This window comes from Zophobas morio, unplaced genomic scaffold, assembly GCF_036711695.1.
Source record: "Zophobas morio isolate AGI-343-1 ecotype UQ-CSIRO unplaced genomic scaffold, CSIRO_AGI_Zmor_V1 ptg000002l, whole genome shotgun sequence".
In the NCBI taxonomy this organism is placed as follows: Eukaryota; Metazoa; Arthropoda; class Insecta; order Coleoptera; family Tenebrionidae; genus Zophobas; species Zophobas morio.
Genome location: NW_026972107.1, coordinates 20,533,938 through 20,560,722, shown reverse-complemented (window position 1 = coordinate 20,560,722; position 26,785 = coordinate 20,533,938). Strand labels below are relative to the sequence as shown.

At 32.5% G+C, this 26,785-nt stretch overlaps 2 protein-coding genes and 1 long non-coding RNA gene across 8 annotated transcripts in view; 2 read left to right on the top strand and 1 right to left on the bottom strand.

The window, feature by feature from the left end:
• Nucleotides 1-26,785, bottom strand: part of Ip3k2 (Inositol 1,4,5-triphosphate kinase 2) — a 94,748-nt gene that overhangs the window by 21,953 nt on the left and 46,010 nt on the right. The window contains exon 2 of one of the 6 annotated variants that reach the window (XM_064057511.1): nt 12,501-12,853. The exons of the other annotated variants lie outside the window; for them this stretch is intronic. Within the exon in view, the coding sequence (XP_063913581.1) occupies nt 12,501-12,773 (273 nt within the window). The 5' untranslated portion in view covers nt 12,774-12,853. The remainder of the gene's footprint in view (nt 1-12,500; nt 12,854-26,785) is intronic. 6 annotated transcript variants of the gene reach the window in all.
• The window catches only part of LOC135130197 (uncharacterized), a 67,950-nt gene that overhangs the window by 13,320 nt on the left and 27,845 nt on the right, over nt 1-26,785 (top strand). The window lies entirely within an intron of this gene.
• On the top strand, nt 6,032-6,992 carry LOC135130185 (histidine-rich glycoprotein-like). The gene has a single exon (XM_064057545.1). The coding sequence runs from the start codon at nt 6,081-6,083 to the stop codon at nt 6,912-6,914; it is 834 nt and encodes a 277-aa protein (XP_063913615.1). The 5' UTR covers nt 6,032-6,080; the 3' UTR covers nt 6,915-6,992.

Here is a 26,785-nt window from a genome sequence, read left to right as displayed (position 1 = left end):
GAAAATCCTTCAGCAAAGGAACTTCTGCAGTTATTAAACTCAATAAAATTTAACTTAGTATCAACGTTATAAAGACAAACTTAATTACGTCTTTCTAGTCTGAAATAACAATATAATTGTAAATGTTGCTAAAATCTGATAAAAAAATTGGTCGAAAGTTGTTTCGACAGAACTTTCCTCCCTCCTGAAGTACAATGAAACAAAGTGTAGTGTAATACTAAAAATAACAATATTGTATTCAAAATATTTTCTGGAGTGCGCGTTCGTAACTTAATCAATGAAATAAATTGACTCATCCATTAATTTTTTGAGCCAGCCGTATAAGCAAATCTAAAAAATATGAATGCAATGATAAATCACAAGTAAAAACTCATTATATTTTGCACACTTTGAGCTGAATTTATTCGACAAAATTTTCAGATGACGTCCTCAATTTTTTGGGGGAGATAAACAGAATATATTTTGATTATTAATTTATCATGCTTACAATAACTGTAAAACGTCTACGAGATTTCAAATTATTCAGTTTTGCAATTCCTGATTTAAGAATTCAATAAAATAAATATTGACTCAGTGATTTTTTTTTGAGCAAATCTAAAAAATATTAATGCAGTACAAGTATAGACTCATCATATTTTGCACATTTAAGATAGGATTTACTCAGCAATATTTTGGGGTGACATCATCAACTTTTTGGAGGGGATACGCAAATATCAAAAATTTACCGTGCTTACCATAACTTTACTGTCAATATCTGCAAGATTTCAAAGCATTCGGTTTAACAGATTAAAAATTAAATTGCAAAATGTTGTTTTACAATTTTGATTTTTTTTTTCCAAAAATCTGGACGTGTCGGATAAAAGCTCAATACGGCATTATAAACTATATGTGTAGGACTATGTTATTTTATACTATTTAAAACCTACTTACTGATGATTAGACAAGTTTTGGTCAGCGTTTTACCATCTACATAATATTCCTAATATAAATACAAAATCGGCCGAGTACTTTCGGAGATTATCTGTCTAATCAAAATCCAGGACGGCAGACAGGTGGACAGACAGACAGACGGAGAGACATACAGACGGACAGACAGCCAGACGGAAACGGGAAACGGGAAACCTAAGTAAAGTGTCGGTCGGCGGCCTCGACTACGATTATTATGATTTTACTTTAAACGTATTGAAGTTTAATTTTTCGTTCAAAAGTATAATGCTTTGATAGTTAGCGTAGTTTGATGTATTTTTATTTTTACCTAATTCCCGAGCTTAAGCAAATAGACTCGGGTGGGGTTAAAGAAAATAGTGCAAATTTTCTGGAAAAGCAAACATTTGTAGTTTTAAATCGATTACGAAAAAAGTGACCTTACTTGCACATGAAACTTAAGCTTATTTTCGGCCTAAATAGATCGAAAAAAGTAGTTATAGAAATGACCGTGTTTTTTCGTTAACACTTACCACCTGACAAACACTTTTAGAGAAAATGATTTTAGAGTCAAAATATGGAGTATAGAAAAAAAAGATGTATCTAAGTAAATACTTTCAGTTCGTTTTTATAACAAATATAAGTTTAAATTGTAAAATTTTAGTTAAAAAAGTCATTTTAGGAAGTAGAGATAACAGAGTGGAATAGAATGGAATAGATTGAAATAGATTTAAAACTGGTATTTAAGAAATTTTTATGGGCTAAATTAATAAAACATCTACATATTGATATCCAAGGCGCGCCAAAAGTGTGAAAGATCAAGAAATATAACCCCAGTATTTACACACAAAACTATAAACATATTTTATACTTAGTTAATATTTATGCATCAAGCGGGTTAAGCATATTTTTATTCATCGTGAAGAAGTCTAGCTCAAGAGCCCGCAGGACTAGTAGACAAGTTCTTCAAGTTAATAATCTGCTTAACTTGCGTGGTTGTCCACAATATTTTATTCAGTTTTGACGAAATAATACCTTAATGAATTAGAAATTTAATTTTGCAGAAATTGAATCTAACGAATCAAGTTTACGGCGGACACGATTTATTGTCGCAGAAACCTTTCAGTGAAAATTGTATACAAAGTGTATTCTATGAAAACTGCTAAAAAATTAATAAAAATTTGATAAGCAAGGCGTTAAGTCCTCGCATCTGTTTTTATTTTTCTGTGAGTGATTTAAAAACCTAAAACTGAATAAAAAATTTCGCAATTCACTGGTTAATAAACACTTATTTATTAGGGTTGCTAAGGATTTAATAAAGACAATTTACAACGTCAACATTTTATATGAAGTATAACTACCAACATTTAATAGTGCATTATAAAACGAGTGTAACATACAGTTACGAAATAAACCCCTACGCCGCCTCGGTACGACGCCTATGGGCCTCGAGAACTTTCTGATCTGTACGCCGATGATGACTCATCGTCAATGACAGCGATCGAGCGGCGGATCGCTAAAGAAAAGTCTGTCGCGGAAGTCGCGAACGGCAATCCAGAAAGATCCCGATTGCCTCACATCTAGAAGCAAGTGTGGGTTTAAATAAAGGCCACCTTCTGGAACGAGGATTATTCAGTCGAATCGAGTCCAACGAGTGTCGAGAAAACACAACGAGTTATTAAGAAATAAATTGTTGAGTTTAACCCACGCCGATTTTTATTCACCGATCAACGTAACAATATTATATTTTCCACTTTGCCTATTATCTTATTAAAACAAATGGAAAATCTAGTCACGATCATTACTTAGGGTTTTCACACATGATCTTGGTAGGCAGCATGTTGTCAAATGATATTCGACATGTCTGTAATTCAATTTCAAATAATTTAGTCATTTGTGAAATGACTTCGAAACGAACTAAGTTATGAATTTGAGAGATACTTGACTTATATGTGACGTTCCGGAAAAAAACCATGCTACCAACATTATAAAATAAACTGTTCCTAAAAATAGTGAACAAAGCAGAAAAAAGTTACAACTACTTTTTTTTTTTTTTTAATAATAATGAAAAAACTTTCAGAGTTTAAATAATATATTTGTAGTCACTGCTACACGTGTTTCGGTACACAGTACCGTCTTCAGGCAGTGTAGCAGTGACTACAAACATATTATTTAAACTCTGAAAGTTTTTTCATTATTATTAAAATTAATATGGAGTTTAAACACGTATCAGCCTCATCAATACAAACAACTACTTATTTTTACAATAGACGCTTTTCTGAAACTTTTTTTAGAAACAATTCATTTTGAAATGTTGGTTTCATGTATTCAAAGATGTCAGAACCCCACATACACATGAAGTGGCCCTCGGCAAATCCATAACCTGGTTCGTTTTATAGACCTTTCAGAAATGCTTAAAATATTTGAAATTAAATTTGAAACAAGTGTCTACCCAGATCATGTGCAAAAAAACCCTAAGTAATAATTGTGACCAGATTTTCATTTTTATTTAAGCTTGATGAGAAAAATGAACTAAATCTAGAAAATAAATATTATCTGTTTACGATGGGATATTACAATTCTAAATTAAGTTAACAAAAATGAATTATTAACATCTGCTAGATCATTTAAAATCATACTCCTGTTTATTAAAGTAATATATCTTAAGTCGTTAGAAATCATCAGCTAATTTGATAATTATGTTATGTTTTTTTTGACTATTATAAATAAGTTAATGCAAAGCAGATTAGACCAATTCGCCACCAGTCTCAAACATCGTCCAAAATTGTGGTTATTTGTTTCCGAAAATTCCGAAACTGCGAATTTTAAATTTTAAACCATCCATCGGCGACAACTAACGGTATTAATGCTAAATAAAAACGTCACTCATAAATAAACAGGTCTGAAATTATCACTTTCTTAATTAAATTATAAATTACATTTTATTGACGAAAAACTTGGCAGTTATTTCACTGTTGTAATTTTGGTAATTTACTGTTTCCGCATTCTCGCACATAATTTATACCTTTTAGAAGAAAATAATTAAAACCTCATAATTAAATAAAGGCTATCATTACTTTTTTACTGAGAATAAAAAATAAATAAGACTGGAATTATACGATGTGATTTTATTTTCTTAACGTTGATCAAAGAAACCCCAACCGGAGCTATATATAACTGTACGCAATTTCGAGTATGTTTTACATGCGCTGTGCGCCAATAACATCAAATAACACACTTAGAAAAATATAAACATACATCAAAATGATACTGTTGTACGTATTTCCGCTGCTTAAGTAGGAGGCGAAAGACGAGAATTTTATTGATCCAAAAGGAATAAAACAATTTGAACTGTGGACTCATATTCCGAATTAACGGATTAATTTATAACCTTGACTTTGCATGCCTTGCATAAACTCCCGACTTGTAAAATTTATCTTTATCTTTTAACATTCCTTCTCAATAATATGTTAATTGGTATTCTAAAGTATCAAAAGTGGCTTTTACATTCTGTTTACATACCCGCGCTATAATTAGATTTGTTTAAAGTCGTATACAGTTGGTCAAAAAAACATGCTCTTTAATCCGGAATTGTGCAACAAACTGTCTCGGATGAAATTGGTCAGTGAAGGAGATCGTTCCATTAAAACTGGTATAAAACGTAACAAATCGATGATAATTCAAGTTCCTGGGCCATTAGCTAATCCTAAAAAAGCCTCAGCATATCTAATTGCTTCACTAATGCGGCTTGTAGCCATTGTTGTGTACGTGAACCTCCAGTAATTAACGATAAAATATGAATGACGACAATCGTCTATTATTCGATATTGTGGTACATCCTTCTTCAAGCGATACCTGGGCTGCATGCTTGGTTTAGCAGTTAGCACAAACTGAAGACAAAAAGCGATCTATATATAATAAGTTTGCTATAGCTGATCAGCGTAAATGAACTCTAAATATTTAAATAAAAAGGAGTAAAAACCAACTTACAGTCTATTACAACTTGCATTAATTCTGTTACTTTTTTGTCACTTAGTTTACTTCTTTTATTTTACCAACCTTTCCTTGTAGTAGTAACGTAGTTATATTATATTACTTCATGTCTTTTTTAAACGTGACATACTTCTAATTAAGAAAAATGTTGTTGAGTTATCCTTGACTGACATCCCATGCCTCTATTTAGTCACAATAACTGTGAAATAAAGTTTAAATCATGACATGAAGATAACACAAACATGCGACTTCATATCTAAGGATGACCATAACATAATTATAAAATTGTGTTGACTACGCAATATATTTTTGTATGTCTATAAATTTATTATTTATAAATAAACTCACCATTGGGGTATGATCAAAATGTGCGAGTTGTAGTAATCACCATTGTCAAAACTTTTGGACAATTTTTGAAGACATGTTTCATTGATAATATTTTTTCAGTCATCTTTAGGTACATATAATATTAATGCTGAAACAAGTTTTCACTCTTTAGCTCTAAGTTCGTGTCCTGAAAATTTATAATGACCGCTTGTACGTCAATTTTATTCAGGTTTGTAATTAACAAAAAACCTAATAGAATTTGGGTTACTACAAATATAAATAAAATTTAACTGCTTCTCACCCGTACTACACTTATGCTATAAAGAACTTACTATCTGTTAAACAATTCTTCATTGACTGAAAAGTATTGACGTTGCTTTAACATTACAATAGCCTTACTTTAATGGACCAAGCAACTATTTTGCGCTTGTTAAACTATGGAAGATCGATTTTGTTGAAATTCCTATTATATAATAATTCGGTGGCGAGATCGAACCGACAAAATTGTGTAAAATACACAATCGTCAATCATTGACAAAAACATACATGATAACTCGACCGCAGTGGTAGACAATAGGTCCAAAAGTGTTGTCATTGCTATTACATCATTCGTAAAAACAGCAAGAAAGAGAAAGTCTGAACCGCAAGATGCAATGGAACGAACATTTGTCAATAATAATAAAATCGACGTCACACCTCAATACCCTCTTTACACTCCTATTTTCACTTAAATCGAAAAACAAAGCTCTTGCAGAAAAATCGTATAAATAGGGGATTATTGAACTCGAACAATCAGTCTCGATTTGGTCCTCCAGGTGTAGAGCGAGCTCAATAAAATGTTATCGTATCGGGGACTGTGTGTCCTGGGGTTGATAGTGACCATTGGAATATGTTTGACATCATCGCGAGAAATCTCCAGGCAAAAAAGGGATGTTGCCGTTGCCGATTTAGAAGCTGCGGCGTCCCACGGACACGGTCACCACTGGAAGAAAGGAGGAGGTAAAGAGCATCATGCTGATCATCATAGCGGCCACGGGGAAAAGGGCGATAAAGGATACAAAGGCCACCACCACCACGAAAAAGGACACAAGGGCCACCACGACAAGGAAGGCCACAACAAACACTACGAAGAACATGGGGGACACAAGAAGGGCCACCACCATAAGGACGGTTACCATGGTGAACACCACAAGGGAGAAAAGGGCGAGAAAGGCCACAAATACGGAGAAAAGGGTTCCTACAAAAAGGGACACAGCACCAAAGGAGGACACGACGTCCACAAAAAAGATGAGTACAAAAAGGAGAAACACTTCTACGATGAAGACCACGACTCCGGTCATCACGAGAAACACGGAGGGTACCACCATCACGATGGATACAAGAAGGGCGGTCACAAAAAAGGTGGACACAAAAAGGGAGGACATCATGAAGACCACTACGGTAAAAAGGGACATCACGAGCACGGATCCCATCATCATGAAGATAAAGGCCACAAACATGCCGGTGGACACGATGATCACTACCACCATGGTTCCAAATACGGGAAAAAGGGCGGACACGAGGGGCACAAAAAGTGGGGTTACAAAAAGGGACACAGTAGCGGTGGAGGTGGCGGCGGCGGCGGCCATGGGGGCGGCGGCCATGGAGGCGGCGGCCATGGATGGCATTAACGTTGTTATGTTTGTTGACAAAATACTGTTTTTGTTGCTTTTTGTTCAACTTATTAATATTAAATGAAAATAAAATTATTACGCTTAATGACTCACCCACCCTGTGCTATAACATGTACACGTCCTCAGATGGAGCGTCGAATGCTGGAATAGTAATATTGTGTTGTCAGAGTACTCAACGAGTACTTCCAAGAGATCCATCACAACGGAACAAAAAAGAAATGTCAACTGATGACAGTAATTTCTGAGCGAAGTTATGTATGCTTCTTTAAAATCACATAAATACTACAAGAGTTATTAAAGAAACAAATGGTTCAAGTTCAAGTTGAATTTGCCATATTTGCTACCGCACTGCTATTCGTTTAACTTTAATATCAACTCCGTTTACACAAAGATTGATGCGATTGTCATAAATAATGGTTGACGATTTAATGAATAAAGATTATGGTGATATTTTGCTTGCGATTATTAAAACCGACAGTTTATTTTTCAAAAGCCACAAAAATAACACTGTTCGGTTTTTCCCTAATCACATTCGACATCAAAAAACACCAATAAAGAATTCTATAAAAAGTATTGTACTATAGAAAGACTTCGTGTGTGGTTAACCGATAATAATTAATACATCATAAGCTCCATAGATATGCGGAAATTGAAGACGTCACCACAAAATTTTTTGTAATCCTAATAAACAAAAGTAAGATAATGGTTTATATTTCCCTTATGGATATCTAGCCAATTATGTTTTTATCTTGTAGTTATCTATTGCGGTTTAAAATCAATATATACAGTTTTGTATTTCATGAGTACGGCTTACAGGAAATTCAACAGACAAAAAAAGATTTTAAAAAACCATTCTGAACGCAGTAACTTTACAAATATTCCATTGTCCTTGGCTCCTTTAACAATACGGAATAAGAAGTCGAAAAGTTCATACCACTCAAAGATCAAGAAATTAAAATATACAAGGTCTCATACCCAACTGGATGTTCTTATCACTGCTTCATCAGTACTGCTTATTTCTAAAAAAATCATTTTTAGTTTGTAAAAGTACTATTACATATCACATTTTCACTAATTTACCATACTCGTGAATCATAGTAATAATTTTTATGCAACTAGTGCCCGAAATGATACTTTGCCGCACCAAGCTTAGATGCAATTGTTTATCATCCCCAGTGATTTTTCATTTTTACTTCCTGGGCGTAGACCAAGGCCCTTCCGACGAATCGCTACTTCCTCGACGTTTCATGACCCCTATAGTACGAAAAAGTAGGTCCCCGTTTCCGTTTGTCTGTCGTCTCTGGCAATTGTTATTAGAAAGATAATCTCCGAAACTACTGGATCGATTGTCGTTAAATTTTATATGTACGTTAGAAATATCATACAGATGGAAAACGCTAACCAAAAATTGTCTAATCATCCCGACCACGAAAAGGATGACGTTATCTCGAAAAATTACAATACTACATAACTTTATTTCAATTTTATGAAATAAAATACTCCTGTATTTGTAATTTATGAATCCGTGTTGAGTAGACATCTTTACTATAGACATACAGATTTTACAGTTCTCGTAAGTATGGTGAATCTGTAATCAAAATTTATTTGTTTACCCCTTCCTAAAAAATTTATAACGTCAACTCAAAATTTTGCTGAATAAATCCTATCTAAAGTATACAAAATAAGATGACTCATTACTTGTGGTTTATCAATAGATTCATAGTTTTACTTATGCAAAGTGATACAAAATTCCCCAGGATGTGAGTAAATAGTGCTGTAATTATTGGCATTAGACTGCACCTATTCAAATTAATATACGTGTCCTTGATAAAAATCACTTGAAATACCCGCATAGCAAGCTCCTTTACCTGTACTTTAATAGTCCACACATATTTTTATTAATTTAAAGGGTTTAGCATTAACAAATAAACAAGCCGTATTTGTTGGACTGTACTTTAGAAGCAATAGAAGTTCTGTCGAAATAATCTTCGACGAATTTTTTAGATCATACAAATCAACCTTTACAAAATTTTCTAATTTTTTTATATAAAACTATCCTCGTGAATAACGAAACAGAAATACACCTTGAACAATGAATAAAAATAAATTAAAAAAGAGAGTTATCGTTAGAAAATCTGTATTTTGACAAATATTACCATGAAAAGGTTACCTCTTTCATAATTCCACAATGTTTTTTATTTTTGTCAGAAAAAACGAATTTCTTTTAGAATACATCTCGTCAAAATACGACTTTTTTCAAAATGTTTTTGTTATATCTATATTTCAAACATGCTTTGTGATCACACATAAACAGAGGGTTCTCAACTAATGCTTAGGAGATTGTAACTATTTTTTTTTTCATATCCGTAATGAATCACTAAATATTCATAATCAGCTGAAACCGCAACCCATACTGAAGGACTTTACAATGAATTATTAGAGATGTTCTTAGTTAAAAATGTGAAGATGGTAATATGCTAACCAAAATTTACCTCGGCCACAAATTTATGACGCCACCTCAAAATTTTGATGAGTAAATCGCAATTTCTTTCAAATTTATAAGTTTGAACTTATTTTTTTTTTTTAAACAAGAGAGCAACTTATGTTTAAGAAAAACTGTTCTGTATAGAAAATAAATTTCGCCTACTCGACTATGACGTCAAAAATATACTTCTCTTAATATTCTACAATTTTGAAACTCGTGTGTTAAAAGGTCTACGTAGTACGGCTACTATATTTTTAAAATACCGGGCATTCATTCATCAACATTATAAAACATAACACTGTTTCATACTGAATTAAAAAAAGAAACTGTGTAAAAACCATAGAAATAATATTATATGGAAGTAACTTAGAGAGAGACGCGCGTTGTCAACACAGTGGGACAGAGATAGGGGTCTCTGGGTGGCAAAACATTGACGCGAAACTGCAGAGCAGTGTTTCTAGAGGTTTCTTTCGTGCTGTCGCATGGTGTTTGAAGGTGTATTTTTGCAAATTTACGTTTTTTAGGCTCAAGTTACCTTATTTAAATGCCTACAGTCTTCTTAAGTTGTATTTTATTGAACTGTTTGTTAAACATCGTGAAATCGTGTTGTGCGTATAATTGAATAGAACGTGCAAAGAAAGCAATCCTGTTTCATTTCATAGGTAATAATCACATACACAGACGAAGGATTTCGTAAATAATTTAAAAAAATTGTTAGATTCCGTAAACATTCCGAGTTACGAAAAAACGGATTATTGCTACAAAAAGAGGGAATTTTATATCTATTGATTATTTATTGTTTTAGTTATTTGTACGTGGATTTAGAAAATAGATTTTAGTAGAAAATTCCACACAATTTAATATGTTTAATTTAATTAGGCACCCTGTCACTTTTATCGAAAGGTTAATTACTTTTATCCTAAAAATTTCAGAATTACCAATGAACATACACTACAAGATTAGTTAACTTGTAGAAGATTATTGCACTAACTGAATTCGTAATATATTGTAGATTCTCTATACATTTCATTTTATTAAAAGACTATCTCCACCACTTAACATGATTTTTGTTGTTTCACATTACACATAATTTTAATGTAAACTGTAAAAATATAGTTTTCATTAACAGACGTTTGTTATAATTGATTATTTGAACAAATTCGTAAGAAAACGTATTAATTCCCGTTCAAATGAAGCGTTTCTTGCCACCCAGCACGTGATACGTGGTCAGCCGTCCTTTCCCCACTGATGCATAACCGGTCTAGCTATTTCTTTCTTATGTTGATTACACTCGCTCGCGTATGGAAAGGTATATAAGACTCCATCCACTCCTTTATTAGATCAATGGTAAAAACAGACGAACTGATTAAGTTCCAACTATCGTTAATACAGGATGTCTGGCCGGTTTAATGGTGGTAGATTATTCATGTCCTGTGTATTATTGCAAAAATATTTTGACTCATTTATGTCTACATTTTCGAATGATTTTTTTCATAATAGACAATCCAGTACACCAAAATTGGTTTGTCACTCCAGTGAACAAAAATGAATGACATCATCTCTAAATTGTCTGAACAATTTTTCTTTGTCTGCTTTTTAATAATGCGCGTATATTTTATATTTTATTTGTACAGATTATCCCAAAGCAATTTTGGTAAGATCTGATCTAACGACAAAAGAATCTTTACAGAAAAATTAAACGTTGCTGCTGTGTTTTGCTAGTGAATGTTTAAATTGCATATGCATGAAATTTAATAAAACTGGCATTACAACTGATTTATTTTATCGATTTTCAGTATGAGTGTTACATTGTACCTAGCAAAATTAGCCCATATATTATTTATCCACTCCAAAACAATGAACGTCATTAAAAAAAAATGTAGGTATATAAATCTTTACTAAAACGTACGCTCTGGTTTAGTACTAAGTTATTATTATTATTATTATTTTTTTATTTCTTAGATAGTGTGTTCCACAAAAATGAATCCATTTACTTAATCGATTTTCTTTTATTAGGTAGCTCGAACTTCTAGGAACACAGTAACAGTAAGTCCTATATTATTTACACCGTACGTATTAAGATATATTTATTCCTCCTCTGCAAATAGTTGATAGTGTAATTTCGTAATTTCAAAGAATCATTAAATGTACTTTATGGTTTCGAGCGATATTGGTTACGCATTAGAAATGAATCAAAGTGTAAACAACTTTCCAATTTTTTTAAATTTCCAATTCCTTACAACAAAAGGAATAAAATGGTCTTCTAATCAACAAATTTTAAATAATTAACAAGAAAAAAATAAAATAAGTGAATGTTTCTAAAAAGTCGTTGTGGTTAAAAATTCGCATACCTACATATCAACGTTGCTTTAACAAATGCTAAAATACTGAAAAATTATGGGATTTATATACAGTACCACTGATTGAAAACCTATAAACAAGCAAAATTATAGTCTTCAGTGGTCCAACTATCATGCAGTTTGCCCTTTTCCCTTTAATTTACGGATTTTTTAGCACTTTCAGTCAAATTTGAACTGTTACTAAATATTAATAATGAATGTGGTAGCCTTAATTTTTTATTTTTACAAATTTATTTATTTATTTATTTTTTTGAAGATTAATAGTAATAAGCTAATTTCGTCCATCAATAATAATCAACATATCCTTGTATTGTGTTTTCTTTTCTCTAGATTTTAATTAAAAATATTATTATTATTAATTTTATTGTGTAACTTTTAAACAGAACAATCCTACATCTGAAAATAATTTTGAGTTGTGGATTTAGATGGTTTCCTTGAAACTTTATCAAAACATTTTTTCACTTAGATATACACAGGAAATGCGCAATCTTCTGTCGCCAGTCGTTAGAACACCTGCAGACGCAAAACAACTCTTCATTTTTATCGATGGACGTATTTCACTCAAGTATGGTGTTTATTTACAACGCTAGATATCCTAGTAGCGCTAATATAAACAAAAATAAAGCAGAACACTGTAGAACTAACGATTGTTGCAGATAGCGCCACTTCCCGATTCAAAGCTTCAGCGCGTCAATCGACTTCGTGCAAGTGGCGCCCCCTCTTAGTCGTAACATTTACCTTCTTCCGATGCTTATTGTCCTCCGACGGTTCCTGAGCGTAAAGATCGGCAATACCTAATAAACAATCGTCGCAGCGACATACATCGCTCGTCGTGGAGGTCACCGAGCCCAAAGAGCTTGCAGAATCGGCGCTGTCGGTCCTCACCAACGGCCTTCCTGGATGCCCCAAAGTCACTTGCTCCATTTTAGCCACAAGGAGGCTCTCCATCAGAGATTTGGGCCTCGTCGAAGAGTGTGCCGACATAGGCAGCGAGTTGCCGTTAGACGCCATCTCGACAGGGTGAAATTTCGCTCAGCTCAACATGTTCCAAAATTTCTAGAGCTTCGGCTAGACGTCGCCCATAAATTTAGCTAAATGTGTAACGAGAAAACTGCCATTAGCGGATCGATTTCGAAGTTTTTTCTTGAACGGTTCGCGTGGGTCGCGATTTATAATCGTTCCAGGTTGTAAATACGTTTTGTTTAAATTAGCTTGTCACATAAAGGAGATCTTATAAACTCGTGAGGCTAATTGACATGGGAGTTTCGCACGAAAATCTTATGAAAAAGGTTCATTTTACGCGAAACGAACGAGTTTAATTAGGCGGGTTTGGTTTGATGATATAAACGCCTAGAGAACAAATTTAATTGCTTCGTTATCTAATCATTATAGACACTTAAGATTGTAGTAGGAGAAATACAAGTGATTTATTTATCTATTACAGAGCGAACAACAAAAGCGGAATAACGTGTGTGGTACATTTGCCGAAACCACTTAATTAATATTAGGAATGATATATAGGCTATATATTTATAAGTTATATCACGTAACACGTACAATAATTGTCTCTGTTTATAGCAAATAAATTCACTGTAATAGTGTATCTACTTAGTTTTAGTTTATTATAATATTTTTATTTTTATTATATACTTATATTAATTTTTTTTCTATAGAGAAGTTGAAAACCGTCATATTTTGCATTAAGTACTTTAGTGGATAAAATGTATGAACTTGGAAATAGATATCTTAATACTTAGTAATGATAGTTACCTAGAGCATGCGAAAGGCTAAAGCTTAGATATAGATTAAACTAAATATTATAATAAATAAGAAACGAATCTGAGATTTTGCCAGAGAGAAACAGTTACCAACTGCAAACAGAGGAAATCGACTTTGTTTAAAAACTATCTTGTATAAATAAATTTAAAGCTGACTAACACTGACGTATAGGTCAGTATAAAATGATGGTAGAACTTAATTTTTTCAATTTATCTGCAATATTTTACCAGTTCGTTAAACAGAATATATTTTGTTTCCATCTATCTGACGGAATTTTCTTGACAATTGGTCTCGATAATTAAAAAAAAAATAGATTTAATTTTACATACAATTAGCTAAAGGTAGTAAAATGCAAACAAAAATTTCTCTGATTTTTGTTTTTATGGAGAATGTTTTGGCTGAGTGAAATCATTAGATCCTAGATTTGTTGCTTAATTAAAATCAACTTCAGAAAATCGGAACTTTCGAAAATTCAAAAATCACTCAACATTAGTAGGATCACTGCAATAAAATTAAATTTATCTAATCATCTTTCTGAAAAAATCATGACATCATCTTAAAATTTCGGCATGTAAAACTTAAAACGTACAGCGTGATATACACCTTTATTATTATAGTTTTAAACATTTATCCTAGAGAAAAATAAAAGTTACAACGTAAGATTTTGCAGTTAATATAAAAAACTACTGAGTAAACTACCAAAGTAGAGTAGAGTAAAGTAACCAATTTCATTAACTGAAATTAAAATAAACTCCTTTACGCAATATTACAAAAATAGCTCATTTGAATTTGTATAAAAAAATATTGGCCGAAGGTTATTTCGACAGAACTTCTCACGCCCCTGAAGTACAATAAAACAAATACAGCTTTTTCGAAAAATTATAAAATCTGATAATGGGATTCTTTTTTTATTTTTTATAAGAACCTTTGTAAGTTAAAATAAAGATATGCATGTAATGTCAAAATAAATGTAAATAAGCATGCTGCGCGTATGTTTCAAATGAGTTTCAAGATTTTGTATATCTATCATTTTGGATAGGTTCAGTACAATTCTAATAATAACAGTATTGTATTATCAAATTTTTGAGAACATGAACATTTCTGACTTAATCAATAAAATAAATTGTACTCATTCTTTAATTTTTATGAATTATGAGTCACCCTATATAAGCAATTCAAAAACATTTAATGCAGTGATAAATCACTAGTATAGACCCATCATATTTTTCAATTAAATTTTTGAATAGGATTTGGAGATGACGATCAATTTTTTGAAGCATATAAACAGATATTTTTGATTTGCTGGGGTTATAACAACGTTAAAACGTCTGCAAGATTTCAAAACAATCGGTTTTGCAGTTCCTGATGCAATCAATAAAATAAATTTCCTCATTCATTAATTCTTTTGAGTCATCCCCATATAAATAATTCTAAAAACTGTGAGTGAGTTGATAAACCACAAGTATAGAGTCATAATATTTTGCATATGTCAGAGACCATTAATTCTGGAAGTGGATAAATGAATAAATTTTGATTAACCATGATTGTGTTATCCTTAAAACGTTTGCAAGATTTCAGGACATTCAGTTTTACAGTTTCAAAATTAAATTGCAAAATATTATTATACAATTTTGATTTTTTTTCCGAAAATCTGGAAGGCTAGGGTGTGCGTCTTACCATTTGCATGGTATTCTTAAAATTTTATAATTTCGAAGACAGACAGACAGACAGACAGACAGACAGACAGACAGACAGACAGACAGACGAATGGAAATAGAAGACCGATTTTTTTGTACTTTAGGGGTCATGAAAGATCGAGAAAACAAACGTAGGGAGTCAGCCCATGGACTTGATTACAATACTTCCTTAGCCTACGCTCGGGAAGTAGAAATACAGAAGACTAATTTATTTCCTCTCTAAAAAAAATTAAACGTCATTTTATTCAGAACCATATCAAACAGACTTCAGTGTCAATCTGTGTTTTCTGTTGTAAGATTTAACGTTCCTTGTTAACACTGTCTTCCATATATACTGTGTCTAAAAACTTTAAAAAGTCTTTCATACTTTCAATGGTTCTTTACTCCAAAATTTTCGTAAGTTAACAAACGGAAATGAGAAAAACATATTTTCATATTTTATGAGTTTCAAAACGCCAAGAAAACAGATATTAACTGAAATTACCGTATTAAATACTTTTAAAGAAAAAAATCTGCTATTTGTTTCAAATAAGTCTAAAATTCGAAACTGCAAAAATTTGAGTGATTTGTAAACACGACTGTAGAGAGAAAGGTCCGCAAACTTACAGTCCAAAAGCAGTGACACTGACAGTCCATCTGAATTCTCTCTCTCACGTTAGGTAATGCCGTTGTGACTAGAACAAACTTTTATTCATGATGAAACACTACTTTTCATACAGAAAGTATTTTGTACTGTTTATTTATGATTTAAATTTGACCGTGAAACACAATTTCGTCAGTTTTGTTAGTTATCAAAGCTTTGTTACTTTATCTTGTGTGCGTTGGTGTCGGACAGCGCCAGTGTCATTATCGACAGTTCAAGTGTCACATTAGTTTTGATTGCAATTAAATTCACAAAAAAACACAAATTAGCACTTACAATAAAAATGGTATCAATCTCATTTCACTGTCATTGAATCTAAAATTATCTATCATACTTTGATGAGACTAATAACAATAACAAAATCCATAATTAAAACGAAGCACAAAAAGGCAGGAAACTCGATAAACAAGTGTTTATGGTCATTCTTTGTTTTAAAGTGTATTCTTTAGTTGTCACCTTCTGAAATTCCAGTCGATTGTCCAACCTTTGTAACATTGAAACAATTAATATTTTCAAATTTTCCCTTTATAGAGATGGAACCTTAGTACCTTACTCCCAGAGCAAATACGTTTGAGTGAAGAATATTAAAACTCTGCACAATGAACAATGTTTTGTAAAATTATCAAATTTTTATACACATAGCTTAAGGATATTTTTGTTAATTTTTACAAAAGATTCTTTCGTTTATTACAAAACAAATATTTCTTGTAATATTAATAATCGAAGTAAAACATGTTATAAATTTAGTCTGTCATGATTTTCAGATGTTCTTGGCAAACGTTTCTTGCGTGTGCAAGAACTTTTAGGCCATGCCGTATACTATCCAAGTAATTTTGATTTTCTAAGCAATAAATTCACCGAAGTAAACAGCGTTAATAAATACATTTCCAATTCGAATTCGAATCGATTAAGTCTTTAGATTGCTTTCTGTAATGTGATGGCTCTTTGTGGCCCACGGCTAACATTTGTTAGTAGGTGTAAAACTTAATTCTGACTTTTATTTATGTAACATGGCATAAAATTAATGGGTAGGTACATAATTTTTAATTCTAATTCAAAGTGATGAAGTATTAGTGAGTTGTCTCTATATATTTCAGGTTCGTTCTCACATTAGAAATGACTGCCTCAAACCTAAAAAGCTTTCAGAAACTTACCAAATAAGAACAACAATACAACACTCAACTTCTTGACGAGAAAAAAACTCATTTTGGCTGATCAAGCGTATAATTTGAAGCGTCCCCGTATATTTTATTGGTTCCGCGACTAGTAATCAATTAATTCACTTGTGTACTGTTTTTGTGAGAACAGCTCTCGTCCACACCTCCGGAATTTCTCCATCTCTTGTGGCTCGCGGACTTGTATAATAAAGTGAATCAATCCGGCGTTTTTTCGTCGAATTAGCATTATCTTCACTTCGTTACCATAACTGGTGGCGGAATTATTCATTAGGTGTTCGTCTAACGAAGCTCACCGTTTCTTGCGATTACTAAGACGGCGGCTACACATTAAACGTTTTCAAAATTACGAGATGCGATTATTTTGACAGGTGAATAACTCTCGAGACTTGCAACAAACGAACTAAAAACATTAATATACAATCAAGATGTGAAAGTTCCGCTGAAGTACGACTTATTGAATCCACATAATTAAAAAGGGCTTTACAAATACTAGATGGCGTTATCGCAATTTGCAGGTCAGTAAGCGAGGGTAAAATGAATAAAAAGTTCTTAAGAAATTTTATGACAACACGCATCGTAAAAATGTTATTCTTAATTTCTCAGTATATAATTATTACATCAGTACTGTTCGCACACTGTTTTTCTATATCAATAAAATTTTACAACCTCAAAGGTAAAGAGCCCCAGGTGCTAATTCGTAAGCAAAACCATAAACTATAGACCCTCGGTCGAAGTTTGACAGTCGCCACGTGCTGAACAGGACTGGATCTACACTACTCCAAAATGAATTTAATCGAGGTGTCTGTAAAGGTCATGTGCAGCGATAGAATATTAACTTGTGTTTAGTGATTGTGTTGTTGTGTTCAAAACGAACGTTATTTTTTGAGCATCGTTGGCCTAAAAGACACTAATAGGTACTACAATTTTATTATTATACAAAACTAATATCGCAAAAAAGTATGTTTCAATATTTACTCGAAATAGAATACTTTTGGCCATATACCAACCCCGTAAAAAATATATATAAATTTGCATATTAATCTTTAGCTGCTATAAGTACATATGTACAATTATTTGATATCAAAAATTAGTACCTTTCTTACACTACTTCTTTCAAATGCAAGCAGAAATACTAACTTTTTGCTGTTCTAATAATGTAATAACTAATCGATTAAAGGAAATGTAAATTACTTTATACACTGTTTATGGATCATACATAAACCAAATATAAAATTTATTATTATTATTAATGATGAAAACTTTGGTGTGAAACCTCATCAACTACACAAATTGCATATTGAAGGTCGATGATCAAGGTTTGCTACATGTAAAGCAATGCTTCTAAAAGTGTCAGCTCTGGACATGTTACTGTACAATTTGTGATCCTAGAACTATTGTATTAGGCACGCCAGTCATGTAAAACTATAATTTTCCTCCTTTAATGCATTTATTTATCTATTTCGATAATACAAAATATCTAAATATCAAGTGTTGTTAATATTTGCGTGACTATCTCAACTGACGAATTATTAAGCTAATGAAAGTTCTCAATTGCAAAAATAGTTGCAATAACGTGCCGCTATAAGCTGATATTAAGTTAGACAGATAAAAAGACTGTAGTAAAAATTTTCTCATGCACTGCCACAGACAAAGTGTAAAAAATGCACTTTAGACTAGGCCTATTGTTCCAAATCAAGTTTCAAGTCACACAATCGGTGTTATAGTTTTAATTAGTACGTGTACAAAATGCAACGAAGACGCTGAAAAAATCGGAATTCGTTTTTCTCATCTTTATTCAGATCACATACGCGAATATTGATCCAGTGATTGAAATTCAGGATTCTACCATTGAAATTCTACCTGAAAATTTACGACCGAGATTTGCACTTCTTAATGATCGTTAAGATCCAACTGAGTATCGGTATAGTTTTAAAAATAGTATGAAATAATCTAGATTCAGCAAACACTACTATATGTCTAAAACATGTCGAGAATGCAAACTTCCTTGGTCAAGACGAATGTAACTATTAAAGCATGGAAGTTTAATGTAGATATGTACATGGACTTTAATATCAGTAAGGATTTCTATGTTTTACTATCAATAATTGTAACTGCTCAAACAAGATTTATCATGTTGTCATGTTAGATTTCTAACTAGCTAAATAGATTCGAGGTATGTATGTTACAAATGAGATCATTTTGATCAAATCATTTTAATTCTAACTTTTTACTTCCCGAGCATAATCTAAGGAAATACATATTGCAATCGAGTCCATCGGAGTACTGGCTACTTTCATATTGTCTTGACGGTTCATGTACCCTAGAATTCGAAAAGATAGGTCTCTTGTTTCCGTCTGAATGTCTGCCGTCTGTCGTTTACCCGCGTCTGTGTCGATTTTTATTACATATATAATCTCCGAAACTACCGGCCCGATTGTAGTCAAATTTTGTATACATATATGTGTATTAGTAATATTGTGTGGATGGTAAAACGCTAACAAAAAATTGTCAGATCTTCCCCACCAACAATGATCTGACGTCATGTCCTACTTTTAGAATATAGTAAATAAATATTATTTAAATGTTATAAAATAACATACTTCCCCACTTAAAATCAAATTGAATAATAACATTTTACAATTTAACCGAATGCCCCCCCCCCCCCCCGTGTCTGGAAACTGGCTTACTTTCTGATTTCAGTAACGATGGTAATTGAAATCCACCTTTTACTTTTTTTTAGGACAATAACCATAACAACAACCAGGAGGCTAGTAGCTGCAAAGATAAGACTGATTTTGGCAAATGAGATACCCCCTAAGAAAAGATAGGGTGGGTGGGCGGGGCTAGTATCTGCTAAGATAAGAGTGATTTTGGCGAATGAGATACACTCTAAGAAAAGAGAGGGCGGGTGGGCGGGGCTAGTATCTGCTAAGATAAAACTGAATTTGGTAAATGAAATATCCTCTAACAAAAGAGAGGGCGGGTGGGCGGGGCTAGTCCCTGTTAAGACAAAACTGATTTTGGCAAATGACATACTCTCTAAGAAAAGAGATAACGGGCGGGTGGGACTAGTACCTGCTAAAATAAGACTGATTTTAGCAAATGACGTATCCTTTACAAAAATTTAGTTCAATTATTGTAAGAAAAGATACTAGAGCCTCCAAAGCACTGTCAAATTCTTTCCAAATAGGAATAGCTATAATCTCAAGATTGTTCTAAATTTTCCGAAAAAAAAACGGGATTCCACAATTAACTCAAAAACAGGTCAGGTAAGAATTTTCCAAAAATAGAACACCATAGTCCTCCAAAATTGTTTTAAATAATTTACAAAAAATCTCAACGAGCTCCCGAAATAATACACCATTGGTACCCAAGAGTCTCCCAATTTAAAAAAAAAAAAACGCTGCAAGCAAGACTTTTTCAAATTCGTAAAAAATAAAACACTAAAAGCTCAAAAGATTTTTTCAAATTCATCCAGCAACAAAACACCAGATTCCTTCAAATTTATCCGAAAATAAAACACCAGGGGACCTAAAATTAACTGCGAACATTTTAAACGTAGGGTTTTGAAAAACACAACCACATCTTTGTACATTCTAACAGAAATGGTAATTAAACATAGTCATGGGGGAGAGAAATATTAACTAAAAGTTTTATTGTGATAATGTGTGTGTTGTTTAGCTGTTAAACGCAGCAAATGAACCAATTTTAAAATCATTATATCTACACCAAAATCTAAGAAGTAATTTTTTAACAATTTTTCCCAGACTCACCAGTTGATTGTTCAGAGCGTAGTGGAGAGATAATTCATCATTGTTCAAACACCCGTATTAAGAGTCTATACCTTTAGCTTTTCAATGCATTCATATTTTTTAAAACTGCTTATAGAAGTTGACTGAAAATGCATGAACCAATATATTTTATTATCCATCCAATTTCCCGAAAATTTGAAGTTACAGTATTGTTATTAATAGTGTTACACTGCACCAACTTAAATTGATATAGGTACGTATCCTGGCTAAAATGTTGATGGCGTCATCACAAAATTTTTATTTAGAAAAACTCACTAGAAACATATGCATACGATGCTTCTTGACCTGTACTTTAACAATCCACACATATATTAATTTTAGCTCATAGGGATAGTCATAAAAAAAAATAAAATTCTCAAATTTAAATTTTATAATTTTTCAATACTGTATTTGTTCGACTGTACCTACTTTAGGAAACTTCTGCCGAAATAACCTTCGAACATTTTTTTTTATTTTTGAAAATTTTGTATGGGGGTACAGGTGCAATGAAAACACAATTTAAATATTTATTTAAATTTTAGTTGTGTTTTTTTTTCAATCTTAATTTTCTTGTTTTCTTGTTTATTGTTGCTTCCTATAGAAATAATCTTTACATTAAAAACAGTTCCTTTCAGAACTTAATTTGCGTATTTAGTCAAAAATGGCATTTCCGCTGGAGCAGAAAGCGTTTAAGATTGAGTCCTATTTTCAAAATGGACATAAGGTAAATGGTGTGTGGAAGTTCTCGATTCAAGCATATTGGGATGAATTCTGGGAAGAATTTGTCAACAACATTGTCGACTATGCTCATTTTTCTAAAACACGACAATGTTGTGTGACAAAGTACCAAAAAAACCAAAGAAAGAAGGGAAAGGACAGGTCGAAAGATAAGAGAGCTTCAAAAAATATTGAAAATGCTAGGCAGGTAATAGAGCAGACCCTACACATCTGCCATAATAGCAATGCTACGAAATTTTTTTTACAAAATTCAGAGAATACTTGTTCCCCGAGATGTTCTGATCTTACTCCTGCAGACTTTTTTATGACCCTATTTAAAGAACACTTGTCAACAGTATGGAGGAATTAAGGTTGAGAATGACAAAAGAAAGTAACCACATAAACAGTAATGCCGAGATTGAAGCATGTGATCGATGTTTATTAAAAATCTTATTAAAAGTTGTTGCCATTTTTTATTAAAATAAAAAAAAATGTAAGATTTTACATTTGTCATTTTTTAGCATTTGTCAATATAGTTTAACCGCCGACATGCTAAATTCTTCCTAAGGATGGCTCGATTACAAATTACATCGATCGCTCCATATATAATTAGATATCGATTGAATACATCTGATTTTATGCATAATTTAAATATATGACCTACATTTATATTTTTTTAGATATAATAAACTTGATGAACATACTGTATCTAATTAACAAAATTATAGACCAATATAGGTAGATATACAAAATAAAACCAAAATTATTCTTGAAACTTCTTTTACACTGAATATTTCAGAAAAAATATAATGTGCTAAAATGTACATAATCTATTTAAAGTAAATATTTTAATTGTATTGACGGTTTTCATCTGTTGCTTTTTGTGGGCAATTAACGTACTAAAAGACGTTTCACCACAATCCTTGCCGCCTTAAATTTTGTCAAGGAAACAGAGCAACAAATTAACACTTCAGTTTAAAATTTACATGCAACGAATTTAGTAATAAACAACATTGAAAATTTGAATAAATGTAATTACATTCTCCAAACACAAGTTAAGATATTTTTTGTTCCATGCGAAATAGATTCCGGACTCGTAAAATATCCTCAAGAGGTTTTCAAGGAGATATAATTTAAAATGTAGATATAAAATTACCACAAAAAATGTATCATTTAATTTATTTTTTATGAAAATAATCACTTCGGCGTTATTTTGCCTCAGGATAATTCTATTAGTATCAGCTCAAATAGCTATGATCAACACATAGGCAATGATCACATCTTCAGTAGGCTTTCAATATTGACGTCAAGATCTACACCTACATCGACAAGTTTATCCTAAGGCTTAGTACCAGGAACTGCCACAGTCATCGTATAGTGGTACCTTTCAATTGACATTTTATACTACGTAAGTACGTACGAATATTTAACCTAAATAAACCATTCACAGTGTGAGTATTAGATACTGTCATTTTCTTTTAATTGTCGCATCGAAGAGGGCATCTGACTTTTGCCGCCTTGTCAAAAATGAGCTGCACTCAGACTGTTAAACAAGGTGAGCGGCAACTATACACATATTTAAATTACCTGAGCTATGACAAATATTTATAGACACCCTGTACAAATTTTCCATTGTTTACACCGTGTACTCGATGTTTGAGCATCAAGCCTCTCTCGAACAATTCCGTCGTGTGTCTGGCTCCCGGTATCTGTTGGGCGGTATCTAGCGATTAGAAATTTAAGTTTTACACCGATGACGTACACAATTTCTGCGCCCAAAATGGTGTTCTTAATACACAATCATGATGTGAAATTTAAGGAGCGTTATTTTATCGCCGTTCCGCCAAAAGAGGATTTATTAAACCCGCATTGTTAATGGAACGATTTCTATCAGGGGAAGAATCCGCCGAAACGAGCACTTGAACACCGTGGGTTACTCGCCCGATCCTACGTCGAAATCACTGAATAAATCTACTTAATTTCGGTTTAATTAATCGAACAAATCGTGGCTCGATTAAGCGGCCTTATTTGGTCGAGATGCGCGAAATAAACCTAATTAATAACAGTGATGGCCGTTTAACGAAATCATTGTGGCGGCGTGAAAGCGTCCATTCGATTATTTATTAGATGGCGGGTTCTGATTTACGGTTAATTATGCGAGTGAGTATTTTATAATTTTCGATTTGATGGCTTGTCTGAACGTCGAAATAAAATATTTGGAAAACGTTAAACCGTAAAACGTTGTTTTTAATTAATGGAATCGGGTTTTTTTATATATTGGTTTAGCCTTAATTATGACCGGAATGAAAAATTAATCGATTATGTACACTCCACGTTCACTATCCTCCGATCGAAATGAAAGCACATCATCTTGTTGTGTGAGCGAAGTGGATCGAAATTGTTATTTTCACTATAACATTCTAGCGATTTGTCATATAAATTCCAAAATATAGCAAAAATCGTCGAAAGCTATTAAGATTTAATCGAACGAACCGTCTGCGATTTTGCTTAATAGGTTCATAAAGGAAATTAGATTCGATGGCAGTTCCTAATTTGGATTTTAAGATAACGTAAAATTTTCATCTATAAATATCCACGGGCGTAAAACTATTTCATATTTTTAATGAACTACTTTTACTAAATTTTATAGCGGTGTATATCAAGCGATGATAGAGCAAGATTTTTTTAAACTACATGATTCCGAGTTTTCTCATAATTTTGTTCGAGAAGTTATTTTGGTGTGATTATTCAGTAAACGCATCAGGAATTGAAACAATCTGAAAAATGCGCAGCTGATCGATATATTTGACAAATTAGAAACCATAATAGATATTGAAATAACACTAATATTAGCCAAAGAATGTGGATTTTTATCAGATAACACCTAATTGGAAAAGTAATAAAAATATTCTAATATCGTCCTGGAAATAACGGTTCATAAAATCAAAGCTTCGATTATTATTCCACTGTGGACGGCTTAATGATGCTTACAAATACAATAAAACCACTTCCTAATAACGTAAAATAAATTAAAAAGTTTAACAATTAAAACACGAACAAATTTAACTTGCAAATCGACTTCGCAAGCGTCTATAAAATAAAATTGCTTTGTTTAATTTTTTGTTCTCAAGTTTACTTTATTACGGAACTTTATGACGTCCGTGTTTTTTGTCCATCTATGTATTTTTTTTTAACTTTAACGTACTTAGTTATTATCTGCGCACTGTAATTTTGTACAAAGTGTTTTATTAATAGATAAGTGATATCTGAAGTCAATTCAGTCTTCTTTGATTTTTTTCAGTTACTGTTGTGCCCAATTTAGGGACCAATTTTTACTATAGCTTGATCTTCGATACTTGGGTGTTTGCTAGTTTGAAATGCTGATCACCATGTTAATTATTAGCACTGACATCAGTTTTAATGGGCAGGGCAGCTAGTTGCCGACACCCGCTGCTGCGGTTGGAATTGGCACCGTTGGTTGCCTTGTCACTTTATGGTGCCGACTTTCAGAGGCACTTCCAAAAAACTAGACGATTCTCAACACACTCAGTAGCGCAAAATAAAGCTTCTAGTTTGGATTACAGGGCTATTTTTGAATTTTATTTTTAAGCATAAACATTCTATGATTTTGTTAGCTACACGTTATCACCATCTTATGTTTACATAACAAGACGCCTTCGTTTCTGCAAGACATTTGTTAAGAAATGTTTACCCCTGTCATAAACATTTTTTCCACGTATCAATTTTTTTTCAAAAATAGTGTGGCAAAAAAGTTGTTTAATTACATCATTTTTAGAAATAAAACTTCTCGTTTCAATGGATAAATTGTTGCACGCGCGACATATTTAGGCTTTTATTTCCTAATTGGTAAAACTTGCTCAAACGTGGTAACATAGTGTGAATGAGGAATTTAAGAATTTTTTCAAGCGTCGTTCATTTATTAGAATTTCAATCATTCTGAAAAGCACTGAAAAACAGTTATAATCACTATTTTATTTCATGGTCGTAAACAGTATTTGCGCGCCCAAACAATGTATGGAAGCACTTTCTAATATGTATAAGCATGTAGATTTATGGCAAACAAGTGATAAATCGTTGGTATAATTTCGTTGCAAGTATTTGCAATATAATAATATTTAAACCATTAATTGTTGCTATCTAAATAAAACCTTCTAAAATTAAGTGCGTTTAACACTGCAGTAAATTTTTTACATGACGCTTAGATGCGTTGAAAGAATAATAACATTTAATAACACTACAGAGAAGAAGGTGGCTGTTTTTTAAACTTCTCGATCGAAAGCTAGAGAAAGTATTTTTAACTTGTATATACAGATTATCCTAAAAAGAAAAATAGTTTCACATTAAAAAATTAAAATTATATAATAAATCTTCATCGAAAAATAAACCTTGAGATATTTTATAAAACAGCTCCCTAAATTTTCATACTACTTTGGGCACGGGGTGTGTCATCTGAAACAAAAAGATGTTCTACTTAACTGTAGAAATCTTTTTTTAATTGACAATAAATTTTGTTCAAAAACTCTTTAAAGATTTTGGATGCTGATTATAACATTATGATTATGCCGAAATCCGCTCAATTAAGAAACAGTTTGCACAAGAGAGACAGAAGTGCACCTAAAATAAGCCATTTTGTAATAAACTGTCTGCATCCGCAGCAACGAATGTAGTAATTTTCAATAACCGAAACATAATGATCACATTTGGTTTTGTGAAACCAACTTTTATGAAACTGGGGACTTTCAGCAATTTCAGCGATGCATAATCTCGATTAAAAACAAGTTACCTTATCTGCGATAAATCTGTGCAAACAATTTCAACAGAGCATTCGAAAAAAGACAAGAAAATCTCAGCAATTTGTAGTGTTAATATCGGCCTTGCCGTGAGAACACGCGAGAATTTCGCATCGACCCAACCGAGCGAAATTTCACTTGCATCTTATGAATAATTATTACCTTCTCTATGACCATAATTATAAGCGACATTAACTTAAATACCGTTTTAAGCTACCGAAGATGAACGTTGCAAGTCGTGAACAGCCTCACCTCCTGATTTATCACTCCTCTAAACTTATTAATTTCGAAATGATAGCGGAGCTATCGTGTAATAACAGATCCACAGTATCATAAATCAGTTAAATTGGTCATAGCTCTGCACAGAGCTCGGCAAAACTAATCCGATGGTTAGCCCATAATTAAAA